This window comes from Gigantopelta aegis, chromosome 6 (assembly GCF_016097555.1).
Source record: "Gigantopelta aegis isolate Gae_Host chromosome 6, Gae_host_genome, whole genome shotgun sequence".
NCBI lineage: Eukaryota > Metazoa > Mollusca > Gastropoda > Neomphalida > Peltospiridae > Gigantopelta > Gigantopelta aegis.
The window spans coordinates 71,119,030-71,145,663 of record NC_054704.1 but is presented as its reverse complement, the minus strand read 5'-3'; the positions used below and the strand labels follow the sequence as shown (position 1 = coordinate 71,145,663).

At 35.5% G+C, this 26,634-nt stretch overlaps 1 protein-coding gene across 1 annotated transcript; it reads right to left on the bottom strand.

Moving 5' to 3' along the window:
• Positions 1 to 1,221: 1,221 nt before the first annotated feature.
• LOC121375298 (leucine-rich repeat-containing protein 51-like) lies at positions 1,222 to 26,559 on the bottom strand. The gene is made up of 5 exons (XM_041502677.1): positions 26,429 to 26,559; positions 8,457 to 8,575; positions 5,951 to 6,168; positions 4,261 to 4,401; positions 1,222 to 1,912 (listed from the first exon to the last, which is right to left on the bottom strand). Exons 1-5 carry the CDS (start codon positions 26,443 to 26,445, stop codon positions 1,763 to 1,765), a joined length of 645 nt encoding a protein of 214 aa, XP_041358611.1. The 5' UTR covers positions 26,446 to 26,559; the 3' UTR covers positions 1,222 to 1,762.
• Positions 26,560 to 26,634: the final 75 nt, after the last annotated feature.

Genomic DNA, 26,634 nt, shown 5'->3' with positions numbered 1-26,634 from the left:
GAAATGGTATGAAAATCCAGTTGTGATTAACCAACTTTCAACTGATGCAAATGATACAAATAGTTACCAAGTGCAACACTGGGTTCTTAAGACTCAAATGATTATACAAATATAATATTGATTAGAGTAGATTTTAAATATTCATACCATGCAATAATCATTTGTACTGAAATGAAATTAAGATTGGAGCTTAAAGGGACACACTCTAGTTTTTAAACACTAAGGCATATTTTCACCTAGACTCCATAAAAATGGACACTAAGTTTGGTTAATTTACAAACCTGTAACAAATTTGGATACAACAGAGTGAAAAAAAAAAAAAAAGAGTCTGTGACACTGAAATACCCTTAAAAATAAACTAAAACACGACTCCACAACCGTTAGCTCTCAGATGCACATGCGCTTCTAAAAATATGAAAAATGCATTTTGTGGTATTAGAAATACCAGGCTAACCAGAAACACTTCAGTGAAACATGTGCCTTAGTGTTTAAAAACTAGGGTCTGTTCCTTTAAAAACAAATAAATAAAATAAGAGTTATACATACAATCATAGGTTATATGTATTATAAGTAGATAAATGTAAGCCGTAAACAGCCATTACTAATTTGCTGGACCTCACCATTCCATTCTCATGACTACCATAAAACACATCACAACAAATGTCAACCAAATATCTTACAACCATAAAACAAAAATATAATTTTATGGAGACTATTGTTTAATATGTTAAACTTGCACAAATGTTTGGTCCCTGATTGCAGAAAATATCACAGCCATACAAATTAAAGCAAACTTCAAATATTACGTAATGCTATTTTGGTCAAAATTAGTACTCTCCCTTCTCCCTGTAACATTCTGTAATGCTAGACCATACATCCACAAAATATTACTTAATAGTACACCCCCCTCTCTCCCATTCACAAACAAGTTATGCATTAGGTGTAATATAATTTAACGTACTGTTTTGTGATTTGGGAAAGCTCAGATGTGCATTTCAACTCGATTTATAATCCTTATTGCTATATACACAATTTTATCTCAATATTTTCAGGGATTGGGGAAAAAAGTCTGAAAAATTTGTTTCTATAGTCCAAGGGCCATAACTCTGTGAAAAATTGGTAAATCACCATGAAAGTCAAACTTGATCTGTAACAGAACATGATAAAGCTATACACATAATTTCAGATCTGTGTCTTGAGGCATTGCACATTTTTTCCCCCCATGTCTCCAAAGTTCTAGGACCATAACTGTCAAAAATTTGTAAATTGCCATGAAGGTCAAGACATTCTGGAAAATGTCTTTACAGTGTTCTACCACTATGATTATATACAATCACATTTCATGACAGTATCACATATTGGCACAGTGCTCTACAACTGGAATTCCCTAATACTAAAAGACAGTCCCCTACAATTGAAACATATCTCATTACCCCATCACCATTCAGGACTGCTTTACGAAAGAAAAACTCAGGACAATTATGTCCCATGGACAAATAACCACACCCTTTGTCTTTTTCATAAGCCATCCTTTTATAAAAATAAAATTGGATTTCTAAAATAACTTAAAACATTTAAAAAATGATTTGATGGAAGAAGTGATAACAGAAAATAAAGTTAATGGTTACAGAATGATGATATGGGAGTGTGGAATACACCAGTGTGCGACAAGCCGGTAAAACTGCTACACATAGTACACATTGCAGGGTGGGCAGCATCTCATAGGAGGTCAGTTTAATGCTATAAAAATTTTATCAATGCTTTAATCATCAGTTTCTTCTTTCTTTTTTTTCTTCGGAGGACCATTCATCTTGCTTAACACCCGTGCCGTTACCTGATCACCCTTGGTGACCGCACTGAAGTCGAGGTTATGCAACCAAGGAAGCAGGGACAAGACGGAAAATCTGTAGCCCTGAAAATCAACGAAAACAAACTTTTTCTTAAAAATCTAAATAACCAAAGTGACAAATGACTGAAGACAAATTTAACAAATATTTGTTTAATATCAGTCCATTTTATTATTTAATTGGTGACTGTTGACACTTCATCTATCAGCGGGACAATATTAAAAAAAGAGAAAAAAAAGTGGAAACTGAAACTAGGTTTGTGAACGTGATTTTCACCTAGGTATTAAATTAAATATTAACCTAACAAATAAAAGTTGGAAGTTTGTTTTGTTTAACAACACCACTAGAGCACATTGATGTATTAATCATCGGCTATTGGATGTCAAACATTTGGTAATTCTGACGTCTTAGAGAAGAAACCTACTACATTTTTTCCCATTAGTAGCAAGAAATCTTTTATATGCATCATCTCAGACAGGATAGCACATAACCATAACCTTTGATAAACCAGTCATTGTGCACTGGCTTTTAATAGCTCAATGGGCCCACCGATGGGAATTGATCCCACATTGACTGTGCATCAGCCGAGCGCTTTACTATTGGGCTACGTACCGCCTCCCAAACAAATAAAAGTCTTATGCTTCTGAAGTCTGTAACTTTTAACTTTGGAATGTAAAGTTTCACCCAGTAACCGACTGGCAGCTCGCATAAATTTACTGTCACATGAACAGAACAAAGGTTCGCATGAACCATATGATCATATGAGAAGCTCACACACTGTGGTCTTTAATGTTGTGTTGGTTAGAACAAGCAAAATTACTGAGATTGACTCTGTGACCAGAATGTTTCAACAAGAATAAGAGAAGCTCACACACTGTGGTCTTTAATGTTGTGTTGGTTAGAACAAGCAAAATTACTGAGATTGACTCTGTGACCAGAATGTTTCAACAAGAATAAGAGAAGCTCACACACTGTGGTCTTTAATGTTGTGTTGGTTAGAACAAGCAAAATTACTGAGATTGACTCTGTGACCAGAATGTTTCAACAAGAATAAGAGAAGCTCACAACCTGTGGTCTTTAATGTTGTGTTGGTTAGAACAAGCAAAATTACTGAGATTGACTCTGTGACCAGAATGTTTCAACAAGAATAAGAGAAGCTCACACACTGTGGTCTTTAATGTTGTGTTGGTTAGAACAAGCAAAATTACTGAGATTGACTCTGTGACCAGAATGTTTCAACAAGAATAAGAGAAGCTCACACACTGTGGTCTTTAATGTTGTGTTGGTTAGAACAAGCAAAATTACTGAGATTGACTCTGTGACCAGAATGTTTCAACAAGAATAAGAGAAGCTCACAACCTGTGGTCTTTAATGTTGTGTTGGTTAGAACAAGCAAAATTACTGAGATTGACTCTGTGACCAGAATGTTTCAACAAGAATAAGAGAAGCTCACAACAAATAGATGATTGCATAAACAGCCACAAAAGATATGCAGCTGTTGTTAAAAAAGTCAAGGGCGAGGATGTTGAGCAGGTGGGTGTCAGAATTAGAATAAAGAGAGGGTAGAAACACTGGAGAACTCATTGCAGAGCTCATTGTCTGGGACAGGTAGTTTTAATTGTAGGACAAATAAACTTTGTCTGGAACAAATAGTTTGATTGTAGAAGTAAACTGAAACTAATGACAAAAATGATAATTTATTCATGAAGTTAAAGCTGTCAAAAGTTTGAACATTATATTTTAAATAAATGGATGTTTTTCTGCTAAAACCTAAAAACCTAATTACCATTTGTTGCTTTAATGGAAACAGTTGTGGTACAGGCTCATTTAAGATGAGACAAGCACAAATGGATTGCCACTTGCTCAGTGGGACAAGTTATGTTGAGCGTTGATTTAGAATCCTGTAAGGACAAAATAATATTAAAAGTTCCAGAATTGATGCAGCTTTTTTTTTTTCATGGATTGCACAGAAACGGTGGGTATATTTACTGGGTTTTTTCTGCCTTGATCCATTCTCAATGGCCATGGTACTGTAAATATTTTCCTTTACATTTTTCATATAGCCAAAGCAATTTTTATTACTTCGCCTTTGGCTGCAAATATTATTAAAACAAGCCATACTACTTATTCAGAACAGCAGGACCTGTTTTAGAGAGAAATTAAAGAAAGCAAGGGTCCAAGCCAGCATGTAGACCATTTTGGCTCCAAATGCGGTTTTATGTCCTAGGTAGAAAAGCCCAGCAAAAATCGATGTCATACCGAGGAAAATTTAAAAAAGAAAAAAGAAAAAAAAGAAACAAAAAGAAACAAAACAAAAAGATGTCGACACATGCGGGTCAAAATCAACACACACAGTAACCAGAGACCAGAAATGTATTTTGTTTGACCTAACAGTCATCAAAAATCTAAATACCTTGACTGAATCTATAGGATTTCCATGTAACGTGAGTTTCCAGAGATTTTTCAAAGGAGTTAGTTGTTCGACATGTTTCAAGTCTGCTATGCCATTTCCGTGAAGATAAAGAATGTGCAAATTTTCAAATTCCGCCAACACCTAGAAAACAACAACACCACAATGTGTAGATGAAAACAAATTGGAAAAACTCTACCAAATCATCTGTATATAGAGAATAATACATGAGTGGCCGTTAGATACCATTTATCTCACGAGTTGTTTTAAAATATATCTAACAAGTGAAAGTTAGTTTTATAAGTTTTAAATAACAAGTTGAGATAAATGGTATCTAACGAACGCGAATGTATTATTCTATTTCTTACATATCCTCAAAAACCAGGTTTTAAGCAAATTTTAACATCTTTTTCAACTAAAAGTTATTTACTGCCCTTTCACTTGTAGCTATCTTACGCGTCACAGACAAATGATTGTCAGGTTATCTATAGGTCACGTTGTAATCGATTTCAACCATGCTGCTTTTTCATTGGATGTATGGCATTGGTCACCTGGTCATCACCTAGGTGCAGCCCGTCGTATGTCTTGAAAATGTTAACACACATACATGTGTAAAAAAACTATGTGTTATAAACATAACGAATGATGTTCTCACCAACACGTGTGTAAGAAATTAATTCACATAAGAGAAAACTAGAGAGGAATGGATTAAATCAATCAGCAGTTCTTAAATTAATTATATATTTAATATACACTGGAAATCAGACTTTATATCTCAGATCATTTATAATTTACACTTTAGATGCTGTATAGATCTTAATAATAGACAATGGGTTAGAAACTGAATTTATCTGGCAGACTAACCTATTAATCTTCCTGTACAGACAACTGTATGTAAGCAGCAACAAAAACATAAAAATAAAATGAATAAAACAAGCATTCTGAGAGTACTGCTAAAGCAATACATGTCCCCTACCTGACCCAACAATTTTTCGTATCTCCTAAATTCAAGAAGTATACCTCTGTGAAAAGTGGATAAATCACCATGAAAGTTAAATTTGATGAGTAACAGTACCTGATAAAGCTACATACAAAATTTCACCTCAACATCGTCAGCCATTGCTAAACAAAAGTCTGGAAAACTAATTTTCATATCTCCTAACTTCAAGGACCATAACACCGTTACAAATGGGTAAATCGCCATGAACGTCAAACTTGATCTGTAACAGTACATGATAAAGCTATACACTTATTTTCAGCTCAATATACCAAGGCATTCTGAAAAACAAAACCCAAGAGTACTGGTATGAGATACGACCATCAGGAGTTTGATGGAAAACCATATCTATATTAATGAATATGTTACAGGGATGATTCAATTCTAATTATGTGAAATATTTGCAATGGGATGGATGAACAGTTTGTTTTGGACCAACCACCATTCCAAATTGTTCCTACATGTGGTTTGATGGTCCTGTATGCATCTGTATGCAAGATATGGTCTGGACAAAAAAATAGTTAACGGACGGACAACACCATACCATAATACGACCCATAGATGGGCGTATCAAAAAACACCCGGAAAACTATATGTGGGACAGACGGACAAACAGGACGAAGATCAAACCTATAGTCCCCTCTGGCTGGATCGGTAGGGGACTAATAAATGATGTCATTATCATTGTGAAGTTACCGGGTCTATTGTGGTGATTTCATTGAAAGACAGATCAAGCCATCCAAGTGAACTAGGGTTTTCAAAAAGGTTCCCCACGATTTCTGGCAGCAGTTTTAAATCTGACAGCTGGTTATTGTTCAGTCTGAGACATCTCCCCGGGGACTTCTCCTTCTCTGTTTTCTCCTGAGTGGTCTCTTTTCTAGGTGAGACAATTCTTGGTTCCTCGTCATAGATATCTACAACAGTTAAATGTCCAGTTTGTGAAACAACAATAAAACAAGCACTATCTACATGAAATCTCAATACGGCAGGGAACACTTTGTTCAGTATTGCGTTGCGATTCGCTTCACAAGTTTCAGAGATTGAGCTACACAATTTTAAAACATTAAACAGTAGTTGCTAATCAATTTTCAATTGACTAGGAATATCTTAAATCAAGATTTTGAAAACAAAATTTTCCCTGTACAGCCATGTAAATAGCTACTTCTGTGTAAAGTAACAAATATGGCAACCTCCACTACGGTTATATAAATGGAATTCATCTTTGTACACAATATTTGGCACAACGTGTGTCAGTAGTTGAGTGGACCTGAGCACAATACAATCTTTAAGAAAATGCAGAATCGGGTAGGTACAAAGAAGGTAGTCGGCAGTACAAATCAAAAGAGGACAAGCAGTCAGAACGATGGGAAACTTAACAGTTGTCAACGATTTTGCATATTATAATATAGATACATGTACAACCATAGCAATTAACCACTGCAATCAGCAGTGCTGTGGAGATTTCTGCAGTGTTTTCAATTTCCCTCATCATTTATTTTGCTGTGGAAGTTTCAATATTCTACATGTATGCCACTTCTAACAGTAAATTAATTATTTTTGTAATACAGACCATCTTACAAAATTAACTGTAAAATATTGTTAAATTACTTTTTACTGCAGCCATTTTCTAAATTACCAGGTTTGAAATACAGGGAACATTTTGTTTTGAAAATTTTGATTAAGAACATTTCTAGTCATCTGAAAATTGATTTGGAACTAGTGTTAATGTTTTAAAATTGTGCAGCAACCTCTGAAACTTGCATAGTGAATCGTTACACAATACTGACAAAAATGTTTCTAGAAATAGTCTTCATATTTTGACTGTTTTATTAAATTAATATACATTTGTTGACATTATGGTTGAAGACCACAGTTATTTGTGAATCTTCAGCTGAGATTTATGCATGCCAGCCCATGGCATCCTAAATGCCCGCCTATGATTTAAAAATAAAGAAAGATACAGGTATTTATAGTCTCAAGGAAATTACAAAAAAAGGTCATAATTATAAAGAGGAAAACCCATGGCTGTGAGTTTGGGAATTTTAGCATTGTTTTACAAAATTTTGGGAATTTTCAGCTTCATTTTTAATTTGTTTTAGTAAGCCTTGTTAGAATCGAAAAGACAAATACTATACATATACTTGTATTTATTCAAATTAATATGTAGTCTTATGTATTGTTTTCAAAATCAGTCGGTGGACCCATTGGGCTATTTCTCGTTCCAGCCAGTGCACCACGACTGGTATATCAAAGGCTGTGGTATGTACTACCCTGTCTGTGGGATAGTGCATATAAAAAATGTGGCGACAGCGGGTTTCCTCTCTCAATATCTGTGTGGTCCTTAACCATATGTCTGACACCATATAACCGTAAATAAAATGTGTTGAGTGTGTCGTTAAATAAAATATTTCTTTCTTCTTTTGTTTTCAAAATATGCCTTTATACAATAACAAAAAATTAGAATTATTTACATTGATTGGGAATTTTTTACTCCAAAATTGGGAATAATAAACGATATAGCTATTGAGGAATGGTGGGGAATGGTGCCGATTATCAGTCAAGAAACATAGGTTGTAAAACCTCGAAAGAGGACTTATTTTAAATATTTTTAGTTAAATGTTTGTGTTACTTTAATCATAACGTGTCCAAGCTGCATGTATTTGCGTGCATTTTTGACAATGTGCACACCCATACAAAACACACCCAAGCAGGAGTTGTCGGATATCACACATATATTTATAGAAACTTTGCACATCAAACCTTACAAAAACCCTCATTTGAATAAAGGTTTAGCTATTAAATTTTTCACAAAATCAACTTGTTTGAAAATTACCCAAAATGATCACGCCCCACTTTTGTCACATGGAAAACCTGGTGTATGAATACCAAGCCTCATTACAGCTAAACCGTTTGCGCTGCTGGTGACAAACCAATTGTCATTTTAAAAAATAACTCCTTAGCTATCACTAAGCTTAAGAATTTACTTCCTATTCCAAACAATTAGCCTTCAAACATAGATCTGTGCAAAACCAACAAGCAAACTCTTTGCGCGACCGTGTACACAAGGGCGCTAACTGTATACTGCTTCCTAAACGAGTATTAATGTGCATTAAAATACATGCCAGTCCAAAAACCTTGACCTTAGTATATATTCCTTTAACTATTCTGTATAAGGAATAGTGAGTTAGCTTAGTGATCTCACCTGACAAATTGGAAAGTTTGTAGAAGGAATAATCAAGTGGTCCAGGGTTTTCATTTTTACAATCGATAGCTACCTTCACTTTTTTCGATCTGAAGCGAGTCTCATGATGGGGAACAACACTGTAAAATAAATCACATGTAGTTGTAAACCCACAAAACTCTCAACATCTTGCGATAGCAATTTAATACAAACAGAAACAAACAAAAATACTGGATAATGATAAAAATGCAGATTAATTTTAGTTAGTTAGAAAACAAACCCACACCTTCATATATAAATTAAATCACGATAAACTAATTTGTTTTAATTAGATGTAAAAATGTATTTACACTAATCAGTACATTTAAAATGTTAACTATTTTGCATATTTACATACATTTCCAACTGGGTCTATTAGTATTGCATGTACATATTTATGAGGCCTGTAGAAACGATATCTGGGGTGGATGGGTGAGCACAATCACAAGCCAGATTTTTATTTGTATTTATATGGAGGACAAAAAATATAGCATACATTTCCATCCTCAAGTGCCACCAGGCTTGTATATAATAGAGCTATAATAAAAAGGGAGGTCATGATACGATACGCATTCCGACACTTAGGTTGCGATGTGATACATATCGCAATACTTAACTTTTCATATCAATCATCGATAATTAAACTGTTTAGTTCAAGTTTATGAAACATGATAACTGTAATTAATTTCGTAAACAAAAAATAAACCTATGATGTACATGTACGTGACGATATCAATGTCAAGGACTATCAATAGACACCTCAAATGCTGGAGAATTCCAACAATTGAACATCAAAATTACCTTTTCATTGCTCTACTATGCACGTACGTAGTTTTGTAAATTTATGCTTCAACGTTTTTATCAAAAAGTATTAAAACATGAATGTATTGTATTATATTGCGATACAGCTCTCCTGAATCAATGTATCATACCGTGGCCCTTGTATTGCTGTATCGTTACAGCTCTAGTATATAATGCTATGATGAAAGCAAAACGTAATTAGTTTATGGGTGCATTCTGTCATGTTTTATCATGATATGCATTAATTAATTAAAAAATGAGGTGGGATCTAGCTTAGTCGGAAGAGCATTTGCCTGTGGTACTTGGGTTATAGAATCAAACCCACCTTAGTGGTCCCATTCATTGTTTTTTTCTCTCTCATCCCAACCAGTGCCCCACTACTGATATATCAACGGCTATGTTATGTGCTGTTCTGTCCGTGAACAAGAATTTAATTTGACAGCAGATATATTGGACTATATAAACAAGTCATCCATAAACAAAATAATATTTGTCTGTGTTTTTCAGCTAATAGTTGTTTTTGGTTTAGTTTGTACACTGAGACAGATCAATGCTCTGTTTCAACATTGAAAAACCCAAAACCCACTGTCCAAAGAGTACCAGATATTGCACCCCCAGTTTCCCCCCAATTATAACGCTTTCCAGACGGTTCGTCCTCTGGACGTTTCATCCATGTACAATTTGTCCACCCACCTCGGACAATTCGTCCACTCGTTTATAACATTTAGACCAATAAATCTAAAATGTTATTTCTTAGCCATTAAAATGGTCAGTTATTTTCGTTTTGTGGTAAACTACATTTGTACTAGTATAAGAAACAAACTAATTTTTACTGGCACTGTCAACTTGTTATTGTCTGTCTGTGTCCATTATAGTACTTTATTGATATGGTGTTATTCAAATTGCTCTTCAACTACACCTATAATTCTGACATACTATTTAGAAAACAAATCTAGTAACTAAACTAAAATCTCGTCATTTATGTCAAAAATACCATAACATGATGTCATTTGAGGTAACCAACTAATAAACAACGATATTATGTCCATTCCGCTACCAGGTTCCAGCTAAGTTCTAAATTTAACTATAAAAGTTATAGTGGACGAATTGTCAAAGAACAATTTTTGGTTGTGGATGAATCGTCTCGACTACAACAGTGGACGAAATGTCCAGAGGACGAATCATCTGCATCCCATTATAACTAAGTTTGCCCAAACCCCCAATACTATGATTTTGTTGAAAGTTATTTGATCGTCTTGCTTTCCAAACTCAGTTGATGGCAAATATATTTGACTATACACAACTTGTATGTGTGTGTATGAATATATGTGTGTATTTGCTTGCATTGAGGATCAATAAAATGAAACGGATCTAGTCTGTTAAATTTTAAACTAAATAGTAACACCATAAATATCAGATTTAACACCAGAGATTTAATTAAATCGGTTTCAAAGGTTAGTAATTAAAAAACAAATATTAATGGTTTGATGATACCAACTAACACCAAAGTTGTGCTATATGAACCACAGACGATGTGGCCTCCGCAATAATTAAGTTAACATATTATTAATACATGCATGATATTTTTTATCAACCTAGATCAAAATGCTTTCGACTTAGATAGCACCTGTCCCGTCAGTGAATAATCTTTCATTTCAGTTCATTAAAAGCTGCATTACATGCACACATATATGAATATTATATATTTACATTTTTAAAATTTAAAGTAAAGATCCAAATACAATTTATATGCTGTCAGTGATCATCATGTGACTTATTTTACCTAACTTTAGAAACACAAACGCAGTGTATGTATTTCTAAAGTTAGGTAAAATAAGTTCATTAGGAGTCATGAATATTGTATTATTCAATTCAAAAATTGTGAAGAGCATTTGTTTGGCGAAATAACCTGTGAACTGGGGTAGGATTTTCCATCTCAATCTCAAACACGTGGAAAAAATGGCAGAACAAACACAAATTATTCATGCAGTTATAAGTTAGGGTCAGGGTTTCTGCCAGAGGGTAAAACAGGTATGGTCCATTACCCAAATTTGTTTGCAGATTTTTTTTTTTTTAAGTTAACCTTTTGACATAATTAATTACTGTTATCATTAATGTATAATTTTCTTAACCCTAACCATAACCCATTTTTTTTCTGGGACCCCCCCCATTGACTGTGGTTGCATTCAATTCCATAGCACCACACCCAAAATTTTCTTTCTAGCAGAAACACTGGGGGTGTATGAGATTGGAGTTACAGTGCAGATTGTCTATAAATCACTTGAATGCTCTCCATTTGGTGAAGTCGTGCTCATAATTTGGAACTTGTGAATTCATGATATTCATGAGCACCAAATGAATGCAGCAATAATCATGATAGTTGGTTTGTTATCAGGTTTTTGTTAATATTGTTTACATGCATCATTGCATGTGGGGGACTAAATGGTAATGTGTATGGGACTAAAGGTTTTATTTAAGCACGGGCCCAGGTTTATAAGGCTTAAATTACATACAGTGCTGTCCGGTGTATCGGCGCACCATTTTCTATGTGAACACTGTGAAAAAGGTATAACATGTGTCTCTCACCAATGAAGCAGTGCATAATCTGAGATAATCTACAAATTGTTTTATGTCTGTAGTAAATAAACATTTTAAAATTGCCCATCAATGCAGACACCCACTTGTATCCAAAACAAGTTGCATGTCCGGTGATTCGGCGCAGTAGATGTGGATCGTTGACCCCACTATTTATAGACTGCTCATGACCTCACTTTGTAGCTCATAAACGTTACACTATTGTCCCAGGATTATTTTAGTACATTTTTCTTTTGTCTTGTTAAAAATATTACTAATAAAATGAATGCTCACACATGACCCATCTCATGATCGGTTTCGGAATGGTTTTCTTGAGTGGCACAGTACTGCAGATGCATACATGTTCATTGTCATGCATGGCTAAGATGCCTACATGGATTGTGCACACACGTGGAACTTATTTTGCTTTTATTTTTTTATAACAATGTGACAATTGTGAACTGGAATGACTGTCAATTAAGATGTAACACTTTGTTTGCATTTGTCTGTTTTCCTTTTCAGTTTAAAAAAAAAATAACCGAAAAAAATAATTATACTGTTTACTATAATTTTAAAAATGAGGGAAAGGTGTTTTTAGACTGGTTGTAACATTCTTAATATTTAATAAGGCTGACCTACTTCGCATTTATATACAAAAAAACAGGTGAATGATTTATTTTGAAATTATATAATTATTGATAATTCTTTTTCTTTTTTTTAAATTGCACCCTTAACAATAAATACTTGATTACTCATTGAAAAAGGAATTGAACTTTGATTCGTTAAAAACACTGACAACATGACAACTTTCTAAGCATACTTGAACAAAATACCAAGTGCGCCGAATCACCGGACACGGTTGTATGTATTTGATGATGCAGATGTTTGTTCATGAAATTAATGTATATTTATGTTATTGTTACTGTAGATAAATGTATATTACGTTGTTGTTTTTTGCTCTGTCCATATGGAGCCCGTCGATCTCGCCCGTGGCGAGATAGCCGTAAATCCCATTTCCTATTGGGCGAAGTCGCCGTACATATTATATTTAAATGGAAAGGACAAACAATGCTTAAAATATTTATATGACTAAAATTAATTAATGTATAGACTTATTCTCATTTAGTGTACTCAATATTCTGATATTTAGCGTGCTCACGCGCTGCGCGAGATTTGCATCTGTAAAAATAAAAGATAAATGTCATTTTATTTTGAGGAACCGATTAGGATATAAAATATGCCACAAAAATTTAAATAATAACATAATGAATTATTAACTTGGAATTTTACCACTTTTTACTAATACCAAAATGTCCGCTTCCAAAAATAGCCACTAATTTTTTAAATATTTTTATTTGTGTTTCGGGGAACAGGAAAATTTTTTTTTGTTTGTTTACACTTTGTATGATTATGCCCATACATAAAAACTTTTATACTTAATATTATTGTTCTTTATACATATTTTGTCTCCTATTATGTAACAATTTCTATGTGATTCATATATATAGAAATAAATGATTGATTGATTGATTGTATTATTTTTGGTTGTTATATTATAAGTGTATATATGACATTAATGGTTTTATGTATTTTACACTAATAAAAATATTATTTACATTACAAAAACCCCCACACCAACATGCACTGAATAAGAATAAGTCTATACATTAATTAATTTTAATAATATAAACATTCTAAATAGTGCCTAGCGACCGCAGCCGCTGCGCCCATATTCCGAAATGCTACGAGTTTGGTTTCCAACTGGTGGTGATGTTCAAGGCCAGAATACGCTTGTTTTGATGACGATTTTGCACGTTTCTTTGGTTGTTATGACAAGTACACATCTTCCGATTGATGTATATCCTGTTTCCGAACTTGAACGACTACAAAAAGACTTTTTTTGAGGCAAGTGAAACTTTGAATACTTTTTATTTTGCCCCAAAAAGGGCGATTTCACTGAGATATTGATAAATATCTATAGTAATATAATAAAACAGAATAAATATATTTTTTTTGTAATTTTAAAACCCCAACAACTTTGTTTAATTTGACATCGAAAATATTTCAAGGGAGGTAACTCTGACACACTGACCCATAAAAGCGAAAATACAGAACTTCACAGCAGGAACACATTTTAATAAAATTAAACATATTTGATGCTTTGTCATTATTTATCCACCCATTAACTTTTTGGGGTAGAATATATATCATACTGAAGCGTTATTTTTAAAAGACAATGCATACTGAATTCAAAATAACTTAAAATAATGTTTTGCTTATCATGATGACTCAGCAGTTTCTGATAGCTGAAGTAAAGAAAATGTTTCAGGTACCATAACTTCTCACATTGTGACACAAACTTCAAATTTTTGGTAACCAAGTAACATTAAATTCTAAGTATAATTATACTTTTTCATCACTTCATCAATGAATATTACTGTTAAAAATGGTAAAGAATTAATTATTTGTAAAAGATACTAAGTGTAAAGTAGATGAGATTAGCATATTTAATACAGGGAACATTTGTATAGCATCACGATCGATGCTAAAACATTAAATAGTAGTTGCTAATCAATTCTTAAATTGACAGCACTGTCACTAATCAAAATTTTATAAACAAAATGTTCTCTGTAATAATTGTTTTTTTCTAATCAATATTAGTTGAGAATACTTCCACATCAGCTAAGGACTAACAGATGATCCCACAATGACACGTTCTGATCTAAGAAGTACACTTAATATTAGATTATGACAGTGTATGTTACTCTCAGTTACCGTATCTAAGATATGCACCTCTACATTTATGTGCAAAATAGTTGTATACATTCCAATAAAATCCTCAATTGAAGTCTCAGTCTATTTATAAGTAAGAAAAAAGATAACGTCTCACGATTTAATTCTATTAATGCTGGTAATCATAACTCTGCTGAACATTAAGTTTCTGCTTAAAATTGGCATATGTAAGGTGGCATTATTGGTATCCATTTGTACAGGTGAAAATAACTACATACAGAAAAAACATTTGAAGGTGTGTTTCATCTGATGTAATGAATATTTCTATTTACAAATATTATGTCAAACTAATTACAATATTTGAAACAAAAAGATAAATAGCCATGGTCATAATGGGTATTTTTCTTTATTCCAGGAAATTTGTAGTCTCTGTGCGTCTATGGAGAAACCTGAAATGGAAACGGAGTGGGAGAGTACACATGGTTATGAGACAACTTTCAGTAGATTCAATTATACTTCAAGCTTGATGCTGTTATGTTTTCTGTTTCCAACTGTGACAGAACCTGGAACAGAAATGAAGTGTGTGACAATAATTCATAGACAAATTTAGACTAATACTCTTTCATGGATGCTAAATTTGGTAGATCTAGCCATATTTTTTTTAATTATAATTCAAAGTGGTATATAGTTATATTTATAATAATTCATTGTTTGAATTTGTTTTTATAAAGCACTTTATTGAACCAAAATAATCATAGCTGCATTTAGTAAATTATTTAGCACACATGTGTGACTGCTGTCTCATGCCTTAAGTGTTTCAGCTGCTAAAATATGTTTTGGGGATATTTTTTCTGGATAGAAATTTACCTTTCTGATATTGTACGAGTGTTTGGACATTCCTTTCAAAGGTGAAATATGGCTACTTACATTGCTTTGTTTCTAATAATGATATTGAAGGTGTAAAGTATGTAAATATTTATGTAAGAAATTGATTAAACATATTGGCCAATCATTGGCATTCGTCGTGTGATAAGTTTTTACTGGTTTGAGTTAAAAGACTGGTACATATGATATGTTTTATTGCATCTTTTATTGAAATCAAGTAGTGAAGTATTCAATATTATTATGAGTCTAGGTAAATATATATATATATATATATATATATATATATATTTTAAATATTTTGAAAAAAGAAGCTTATTTTTTATGTAACGTGTATCCACTTTCCATCTGCGATCTAAACCTTTATGTTTTCCTTTTTATTATTGGTCTAGATGTACATTATTGTATAAGTGTAAATAAATGTGAACTGAAAATGTTATTCTGATGTAACATTTGCATCAATTATTATGTCATTAAATTACATATTCCAAGATTTCTGTGTTTTTATCATTTTGGAGCGGTTTCGAACCTACCCCAAGAATACATATATTATCAGAAATAATAGTAACCCTTTATATTTTCACTTGAAATTTTCAGAGATGCAACATTGATAACTGCTTGTAACATCTATAAGCTTACAACAGAAATTTCTCTGTTATGTTTTGGTTTACAAAAGTGGACGTAAATGACAATTAAAATCGTCACGTCGGCCATGTTTGGTCACAGAAGTACAAGGCTACTACGACTTTATTTTGCTTCATTTGAATAATATAGTGATGCTTTTTAATAAGAGCAACATATTTAATGAAACTATGACCATAAAGAAGAAAAAAAAATTAATTTTTATTTTTGGTCTGCGGTACCTACAGTGCCAATCCTTTATAAAATGTACGGCGATTTCGACCCATACACACTCACTCAATGGACTCCAATGAGTATGGTTACAAAACTAGGAGCTGTATTGAACTTGGACTAAGGTAAGAAACTCTTTTTTTATTATATTAGGAAATATAATTTGTGTAAAGTCAAACCGTTAGGACCTTTTTTAGTAAAATATTGTGTACTTTGATTTCTTTAGAACTGTTTTTGTTAATTCATGTATTAGGTTACTAAACCACTAGCAATTAAGATAACCCAACCCAACCAGAGAATATTATAGACCTTTTTGTTAAACCTTTAATAAAAAGTAACTCAGTAGCAAAACACTGCTACACTTAAATTACCAACAACAAAATAACGAAAATTATACGTGGCACCGTTCAGGTCCACAAAGAAAAGCCTTTGTCTAAATCACTTAACTCGCTATATTAACTATTAAATTCACTAACAAACTCATTTTCTAACTAGCTCTAGTTGTACAATAATATAGTTATATCGTAATACTACTCAAAAATAACTTAGAGAACTCAACAAAGCCTTGACGCCCAAACGAAATAGAAAATAAAAAACCGAAAGAAGAAAAATGGCTGACCAAAACCAAAACAAAGAAACCATTCTCTACATGGTTGAGGAAGAAATTCATGTTCAAACCCAGGACGATAAAGAACCAACCCCCACCCCAAAATCCCCTACCCCACCTCCCCAACCCAGTAAGCCCACCACCAACAAAAAAGGTAGAAAAAACAAAATAGACAAGGAATTAAACCCTGAAATCGAATTCATTAGCCTTAACCCCTACCTAAAACCAAAAGAGCTGGCGCTAAACCTAGCACGTAAATCCACCTGCCGCCCCACCCCCACGCCTCCTAGGAGTTCGATAAAGCGGCCCGGATCACTAAATCTGAGCCAAGAATACAACCTGTTTTCGGACAGTGAACCAGAAGACGAGATGAATATCGGTGATATCCATCCAGAAATCCCCATTAAAAATAAGTTTGACCTCCTCGCCATTCCGGGCAGGAGCCACAAAAAAGCAAAAAAAGCTGACCAGGACAATAGAATAAAAGGGATAAGAAGGGTAATCATAAATGAAGAAAACCCCAGCCCATACCAATACGTCTACTGGCAACAGTTTCTAAGCGAAACAATAGCCAATGGAGCCACCTACATCAAAGGCGAGGAAACAAAATTAGAAGCGCTAGGTCCAACAATCCAGCTAGCAATGAATCCAAACTCTGAAGTTAGGGATAAAGTAGAACTTAAAACAGTAGAAAAGGGAAAAAACGAAACTGAAGTGGAAACAATCGGCTATAAGATCAGCCAAACCAACACGGACAGCAAAAGCCTGCACATACTGCTTAAAAAAAACCTAGAAGTAGGAAGCGTAACTAAAACCAGCCAAAAAAAATTAGACTTCACAGACAAACCATCGGCAAACCCAAACGTAGCGCCAACAACAGTAGCGGACCCCATAGAAGCAACCGCGTCCGCCACACTCGCAAAAAACAAAATGGCCACTAAAAACAACGCAGGTAGCCTACGGCCCCAATCAAGAGTAGGTAATCATGCCAATAAACCGTACAAAAACTACCCACCACCACCAACTAAACCAATAAACACAAAAAGAACAACCTACTTCAAATGAACCCCAGTGAAAAATGTAAACTTTCTAAAAACCAAAACGCATAAACCCACCCAAACTAGAATCAGGGCTACCAAACAGGAAAAAATTGCAGCCAGCAAAATCGTTAACACAAAAACGACTACCTCTACCTCCAAAACTACCCCCCCCCCCCCACTCTCAATCTCCTTCTCAAACACCAACCCCCCCCCCTTCCCTCACCCCAACACCCATTCTAACCCAAAACCCCACCTCTAACACCATCCCAACCTCCACCACCACCCCACCTACCCCCACCCCTACCTCCAACATAACCCAAGAACCCACCCTCACCGATACCCTACCCTCTCCAGTTTCTACCCTAACCCAAAACCATGATCCTACCCCAACCCCCCAAACCCCCAACCCTACCCTGACATCACCCCATAACCCACCACCTATGACCCAAACCAACCCACCAAGTAGCCAAACTGCCAAAACCGCCAACAAATGGCTGGTAAAACTCCCCCCACCCCCCACCCCCCCAAGAAACAACCAAATCTGCGCTACAGGCTAGAAACCCCCAACTCATAATAGAAGAGGTTAACATTTGGACTAACGGTTATCTGCTCATTACAGCAGACATAACCGTCAACAACTGGATTTATATCTTAGGTCGCCATCATAAACTCCAAGCGTACGAAATAAAACACTCTAAATGCCACCACTGTCAACAATGAGGCCATGGGGCCAATAAATGCAGGCAACACAGGGAGCTCCCAACATGTCACACATGTGGACAAAAACACCCTAGAAGCTCCCTAAACTCCCCATGTACGTGACCTCATCCAGTGCCCCAACTGCCTCAGCCGGCCCATGGCCCACGACAGTTGCTGCCATCATTTTCAAAAGGCACTGAGGCAACTCAATAATATTAAAAAAAACCAAACCAACCAAACCAACCAAATAAACCAAGTAGCTTATAAACCAAAGCCAGTCTCAACAACCATCTCGTACGCCGAAATGGTTAAAAATAAGGAACAAAGCCAAGTTAGCGAGCTAACCAAAATAATAGAAAAACTAGCAAGAGTAATATCCGAAATTAAAAACAACATCAACCGGGCAAACAACTAAAGGGAAAAAAAATAATAATAACAATAATAATAACTAACTACGGGACCAGATAATGGGAGACAAGTCTCCACACGCCCCCAAAAGTAATAATAAACCAGACAAAAAAGGACTTAGCGTTCTCCACTGGAACGCTAAAGATTTCCACTCAATGGGACATGGTGCCGAACTCATACAACTTATTAGCACCAATAACAACAAGCCAGATATCATATGCCTACAAGAAACTTGGCTAGGAACCGGCTCCAAAAAAAAATAAAAAAATAAAAAATAAAACCTTCAAAATCCCAGGTTACACAACCTACTATAAACATAGAGAGAATAGCACCAGAAGTGGACTAGCCACACTAATTAAAACTACTATACCACATAGTGAAATCAAATACGAGTCAATAAATGTCAATCTAGAAGTCCTAGGACTTACTATACTAAACAGTAAACTGCCTATAGACATTATCAACGTATATAGCCCACCAGGAACAGCTCATAAACAACTAACGATAAATGACTACAATAAACTTATAAAACCAAACCATAACTTAATACTAGTAGGGGACTTCAACAGTCACAACCCACTGTGAGGTGGTCAACACTCCGACGCACAGGGAGACATACTGGAAGAATTCATTAACATACACAACCTAGTATGTCTCAACGATGGCAGTAATACCTTCTACCACGATCAATTGCCAAGCTCATCTGCCATCGACCTCACGATAACTTCTAACAACATAGGAGCAAACGCCCAGTGGGAAATACTCAATGCCCTCAATAGTGACCACCTCCCCATCTTAATTAACTATAAAAACAATGTAGAATACGCTGAAGTAGAAAAATGTTGACATAAATTCAAATTTAGTAAAGCCAACTGGGCAGGTTTTACAAGCGACTGTAGCAAAATTAAACTAGAAGACAACATAACCATTGACGACGCCACTAATAAACTCACCAACGAAATAATTAAAATAGCGGAAAAAAATATACCCAAAACTAAACAGCCCGGTAAAAATAAACCTGTTAGTTGGTGGACGGACGAAATTAAAACAAAGTGCGGCTTCAGAAACAGGATGCGGAAACTCTTAAAAAAACCCAGGTAAACAAGAATACCACTCTAAATATAAAATAGCGAAAAATGAAATAGGTAAATTAATTATTGAAGCTAAACAGGCCAGCTGGCAAACATTCTGTGGTGAAATAAATAACAGAACATCAATTAGAGAAATGTGGAAAAAAGTTCAAGCTATTCAAGGACACCGCGCGACCACCACAGTCCTTCAAAAACATAAAACAGCAACCACTAACAAACAAAAAGCCAACCTCTTAAGTAAAACCTTTAGTAAAAATAGCAGTAACGAAAATTTCCCTAAACAATTCCTCGACAAACTCAAGAAAGATAACACCTTACCAAAAACTAGTACCAATCATCCTAACACCGACAAACTAGATTTTAATAAACCACTAACATTGTTAGAACTAAAAACCGCTCTTAAAGCCAAAAAAAGTACCGCTACTGGACCCGACCAAATTAGCTATACCTTGCTTAAACACATGCCGGATGTAGCCCTAGGAGTAGTGTTATCGCTCTTTAATCGAATCTGGAGGGAGGGCCAAATGCCCGCTGCGTGGAAACACGCAGAATGCTTTAGCCTCCCTAAAGCGGGAAAAGACCACTCCCTCCCAGAGAGTTACAGACCGATAACACTTACGTCCCACATGTGTAAAACGCTGGAAACCATTATCAATAAAAGATTAAACAACTACCTATTAGAAAATAACCTAATTACAAATGTACATTGTTTATTCTTTGAAAATCAACATTTCACTTTGATCTGTATAATTATTTGAACCATTTCCTGCAAGCTAAATGACACTCACAATACCATGCGTTGTTTATGAGTCGTGCTACTTGTTTGTTAATGCAAATCAGAACATTTAACCAATTTGCTTTATTCGCCCGGGAATTTCTGATTGTGTTCGGCCTGTTGACGAGAAGTTCCGAATGATCGCAAATCCGCGATCTCTTTCCGGAAATTACCAACTTTACCCAATTAAGCGCAGCAAAGGATAAAGACGCAGTGTTCCCAGAGATTGAAACTTTTTGTTTTCTATATGGGGAATCCCCATTTGAATACGCAGTTTATAGGTAGAAAAGAAATAGTGTGTTACACAGAATGATCGGTCTTTGATAGTGGACAGGGTTACTGAAAATGTCAGATATTGTATGCGTCCCACGGGACGCAGTATCTCTATTTTTGCGGGTCCAGTTAAGTTTTAGTGCGTCCTATACGCAAGTTTTGTGCGTCCGGTAAATCCCTGCATTTGATATGGTATGGAGGCAAGGCCTACTTAACAAACTAGAAACTAACGGAATTAAAGGAAACATGTTTAACTTCATCAATAATTTTATCCATAATAGATCAATCTCAGTCAGAGTAAACGGCCACTACTCAAATAAAACAGAAATAATTAATGGAATTCCACAAGGCTCGGTCCTATCACCAACCTTATTTAATATATTTATTAATGACATAAACAAAGCACTTAATACTAAAAGCAAAGTTAAATCAACTACTCCGCTAAACACAGCACTGTTTGCCGATGACTGCGCCATCTGGCGCACAGGCAGAGTGATCAAAAATCTATTTAGCCTAATGCAAAACGATATGAATAAACTAAATAAGTGGGCCCAGGACTGGGGCATTAAACTATCGGAAACCAAAACAGTCTGTATGCTATTTAATAAAGTCAACTCAGCAGATAACCTCCAAATAAACTCAAATAATAAACCAATCCCAAGAGTCAAAAACATTAAATTCCTAGGGGTCACATTCGACTCAAAACTAACCTTCAGTGACCATATAAACAATATTGTCAGACAATCTAAAAATACTCTAAACCTACTAAGAGCAATCTCAGGCACCAGTTGGGGGGCACAAACGGAAGCAATGCTTATGGTTTACAAAGCATGTATACTCTCCAGAATAGACTATGGAGCCCAAGCTTACAGCTGGGCCGACCCAAAACTGCTGCAAAAACTAGACGTTATCCAAAACCAAGCACTTAGAAAAATAGCTAAAGTTCCACCCAATACTAGCGGCCAAAGCCTAGAAGTAGAATTTAACGTCATGCCACTTAAATACCGCCGCAATCTTCAACATCTCAACTACCACCTTAAAATCCATTCGCTCAAGTTAGATCACCCTGTTCAGGAACTTACTCCTATAATAACTAAACCAGGACTAGAATTTTAAAAAATTAAAAAAATCAATGATTCATTTGCCACTAGGGCCAGTAAACTAGAAATAGAGGTAGGAATTGATAATATACCAGTGGCTCTATATAATATCAACCAGCCTATGGAATGCCACACTCCATATCTAATTAAAAAAGCCACAGACGAAACACCCTTTCCACCATTTAAAAGTCCTGTTTGAAGCCGCAGCTAACGAAAACTACCCGGAGCACATCCATATCTACATGGATGGCTAAAAAACCCCAGATAATGGTAGGGTTGGCTTCGCAATAGTAGAAGAACAAATATCTAAACACTCCAAACTTGTTAAATACGCCAGGCTGTCAGATAATCTATCAGTCTACACAGCAGAACTGATAGCCATTTACGAGGCACTAATCTGGATTAAAAATAAACAATACCCTAAAAGTGTTATCTTCTCAGATAGTCTTAGCTCCATCCAATCTCTCCAAACTAACAAATCTACCAGGCCAGACATCTTATCAGCTATCCACAATAAACTCCACGAACTAAACCAACTTAACCTAACAGTAGTATTCGAATGGGTCCCAGCTCATGTAGGGATAATTGGCAACGAAGTAGCTGACTATGGAGCCAAAACTGCACTCTCAATCACCAGTACAATTACTGCACTACCACTAGGAATAACAGAGTTAATGTCAAAAGCAAAAAAACACTACATAAATCAATGGCAAGCAAACTGGGACCTTACCAATAATACATGGCACTATAACATCAAGCGACTAGTCAACTCAATAAGACCTAAACACAAAAACACTTATGTGGATAAGCTAATCACTAAATTACGCCTAGGTAAATCTTCAAAACTCGGACCCGATGCACTCGAATGCAGGTGGCCAAAGGTGGGTCGGTAGCGAATAACCTAAGAATAACCAAACAAGTCAACCAGGATAGGAACTCTAATTATCACTCTCTCGTTTTACAGCGCTAATTCATCCAAACCTGTCAACCATGATCCAGGAAAAACCACATGTATATATCGCACAAATTATATATTCGCACCATGCACTTATTATTAATGAACAAATAGCAGACCACGGTAAGTCACCCACCCAGATCCCAGAAGAACAACCGAATGCCAGAGAACAGAAGACAAACCAAGTAAGACAATAAACCAATAAGAAATCAAGGGTTAACCCAAACTACTGTATGCAGCACACGCTAACCCTAGTGTATATTATCACCAATCAGTTCATCTTTTCGGGGGGCGGGAATCCAAAATTAAGACAAACAAACCAATAAGAAATCAAGCCTAACTAACTACCCTTTACTAACAACGATTACCAACATATAGACATAAAGTAATTCAGGGGGCGGGTGTCAGTCAAAGTTATTTTACCTAACTAAACTGGGTGTGTCGTCTGAATGTGTGAATGCGGAAAGATTGTTCATTAGTAATAACATAACTATGCAAGCAATAGGCTTTTTAACCAATACATACACTATAAGGGCTTGCCCTTTAAATTAGATACCTAGATTAGTCTATTCCCCCCCCCCCCCCCGCCATTGTGTTAAATGCTACACAAAGACAGAGGGGGAGGGGTGGTCGTGAAGACTGTTGGAATCACTAGAGTAGGGACGTAAGACAGTAAGTACAACCTTAACACCAAACTAGGACTACATACAGACTACACGCTCACCGCATCAGTACACAGGATGCATTGACTAATGATAACAATGCATCCGCCCCACATTCAATGGCCCAGCACATGCTCTAATAAGGAACCGGACAAAAGAATACCGGTTCCGAGTACACAATTGCAATGCACCCGGGAGAGGCCGAACAAAAGAATATCAGCCTCCCCTACCCAATCCCCAAATACTTTCTGCTGGAAACTTGTACTTGGTGTCACTAAGGAGGAAGCGGAGGACCATGCCAACATCAGCAGGTCGACCACCCCGGAACAAAACGCCTTGCCTACCAGTGTCTACACAATTGCACGAGTCTCCTCTGGGTTGTTATGCCACGACCAGAAGAGGTCAGGTCCTTATAAGGACCCTACGGACAACCTAGGGAGACAACCAGCATCATGAAGGTCTATAATTCTCGACCCACTAACGAGCTATTCTCGATTCAAAACCTATACTAGCTCGCACATTTACCTTTCGACCGACCGTTCAAAATTGCGCCAAATTTCCTCAACAAAAATGCGCCCCTTTTCTCTTTGGCATTAACAGCTCCATTCAAATTCCATAGCACCACCACCACCCTCCCGCTAGTTCATCAAGATAAACGTCTCCGGCACAATATTTATTATTGTGATGTTTATTGCTGTGCCGTAACGTTTATCCATTGGATCGAATTTTCCATTTGCAATCACGATTTAATAAAATCAGGCATATGTGCTTTATTTAAGAGCCTCAACACGTACAACAACATATTTTAATAAATTTTAGACAAAAATATTAAGTACAATACCTTTGGTAAGCTTTCCAGGATTAGATGTTTGAAGATGACACATTTAAACATTTGAAAGCTATTTTTATCCTGGCACATTGAAAATGCGGAATGAAAATTTTGCGGAACGAGAATTATTCGTATCAAGCATTTTACGTACACCCAGTAAAAAGAAATATTGCGGAACTGAATGGAATTGATTATTAAATTTATTTATTTTGTTATTTTTGTTTCTACATATGTGCTTTGTGTGGGTTGCATTATATGCATTGTTAATAATATTATCACATTAAAGTTTTGGGGTGTATTATTCTTTTTTATTATTATTAAAAAAATAATGATTGTTAGTACAGGTCATTACTTATGTTAAGGCCTTCATATATTTACTATTTCCAAAATTATTATTTCCTTTAGTAATTGTTTTTAAATATTATTATTACAGGCCATTGCTTACATGTGTTTCAAAGGTTTTTCTCTTTTTTTCCCTCTTCTTTTTTGTTTTAATTTCATTTCTTTTTTTTAGCTATAATTACTGGTCATTAGTTATTTTAGGGGTTTTATTCAGTTAAATTTAATTGTTATTATTAATTTATTATCAATTAATTGATTTTTAAAAAATATTATTCATTAATTAAGTTTATTTATTTATTATTATTAAATGTGATATTCCATTAAATATCGTGGAATAAACTCGTGAACCCGAGACGAATAATAATAAAAATAATCCGATTCCACCAACAGTTTTCAATCACATTTTAAATATGCTCACAATGGCCGGCGGGAATATTCGAGATTTTGTTCGTAACTGAAAATTGGATTAATGCAGGATTACTATTTGGACAAACTGTCTATTTATGCGTAAAACGTGACTCGGGAAGTTTTCTTTATACAGTAAGTGTTTATATTTATTGGTACATCTCATATTTCGCCACGAAATAATTAATTCCATGGTTGTATCGATTCCGCCTGAAATCTGGGCGGAAACTGCACGCTTGTTTTTGCTGTTCAAGTTGTAAACATCGGGTCCAATAAATGTCAAAATGTTAAAAAATGGACCGTAGATGTTTACCTTGGTGAACTACCCTCCCGCCTGCTACTGATTCAATCGGGCTGCTGATGCTCCCTTGCACCTGCCAGCGTAGGCGGTCCCTCCTTGCCCCCCCCCCCACCTTTCCTGTCATGGACGGAGGAGCCGGCTCTTGTGCCCACAACAGGCGTGCGCTACAACAGCTTGTTCTGAATGTGCACGTAAAACCCTATGACCTGACCTGACCTGCCCACTAGGAAATAGGATTTATGGCTATCTCGCCATGGGCGAGATAGACGTTGGGCAAGATCGACGTACTTTGTCCATATGCAGGTATTATGCAAATAAATTATTCTTATTTATTCTTATGGGACAGACTTTTTTTTGGGGGGGGGGGGGCGAAAAAGCGACATGGGGCGAACAGACTTGGGGACGAAATGTCAGGCATTCCAGTCTAACTCCAAGGGCTCCAAAAGTTAAATCATCCCAAAATGCAACAAAGAATTGATTTAAAATTACATTTACTGTGACTCGAGCGCTGTACGGAAAACGCGGGAACAGTTTAATTTTATTACTAAACATGTTAGGAACTAAATCTACTTGGTTTCATTAATATTTAAAACATGACAATATACATCCAGTGCTTAATATGTACCTTGCTGACGCAGACATAATCACAGTGTCACAAATGACCTTATTTCTATTAAAAAATATATATCTTTTTCACTGATCAGTCATTAGTCATCCATCTTGGTTACCGTGGACAACTCAAAACTTGATTCCGCCAGAACCATTCGGTCCATTTCGGCAGGATTCAAAAAACATATTTTTGAAATCTCGTCTGATTCCGGATTTAGTCGG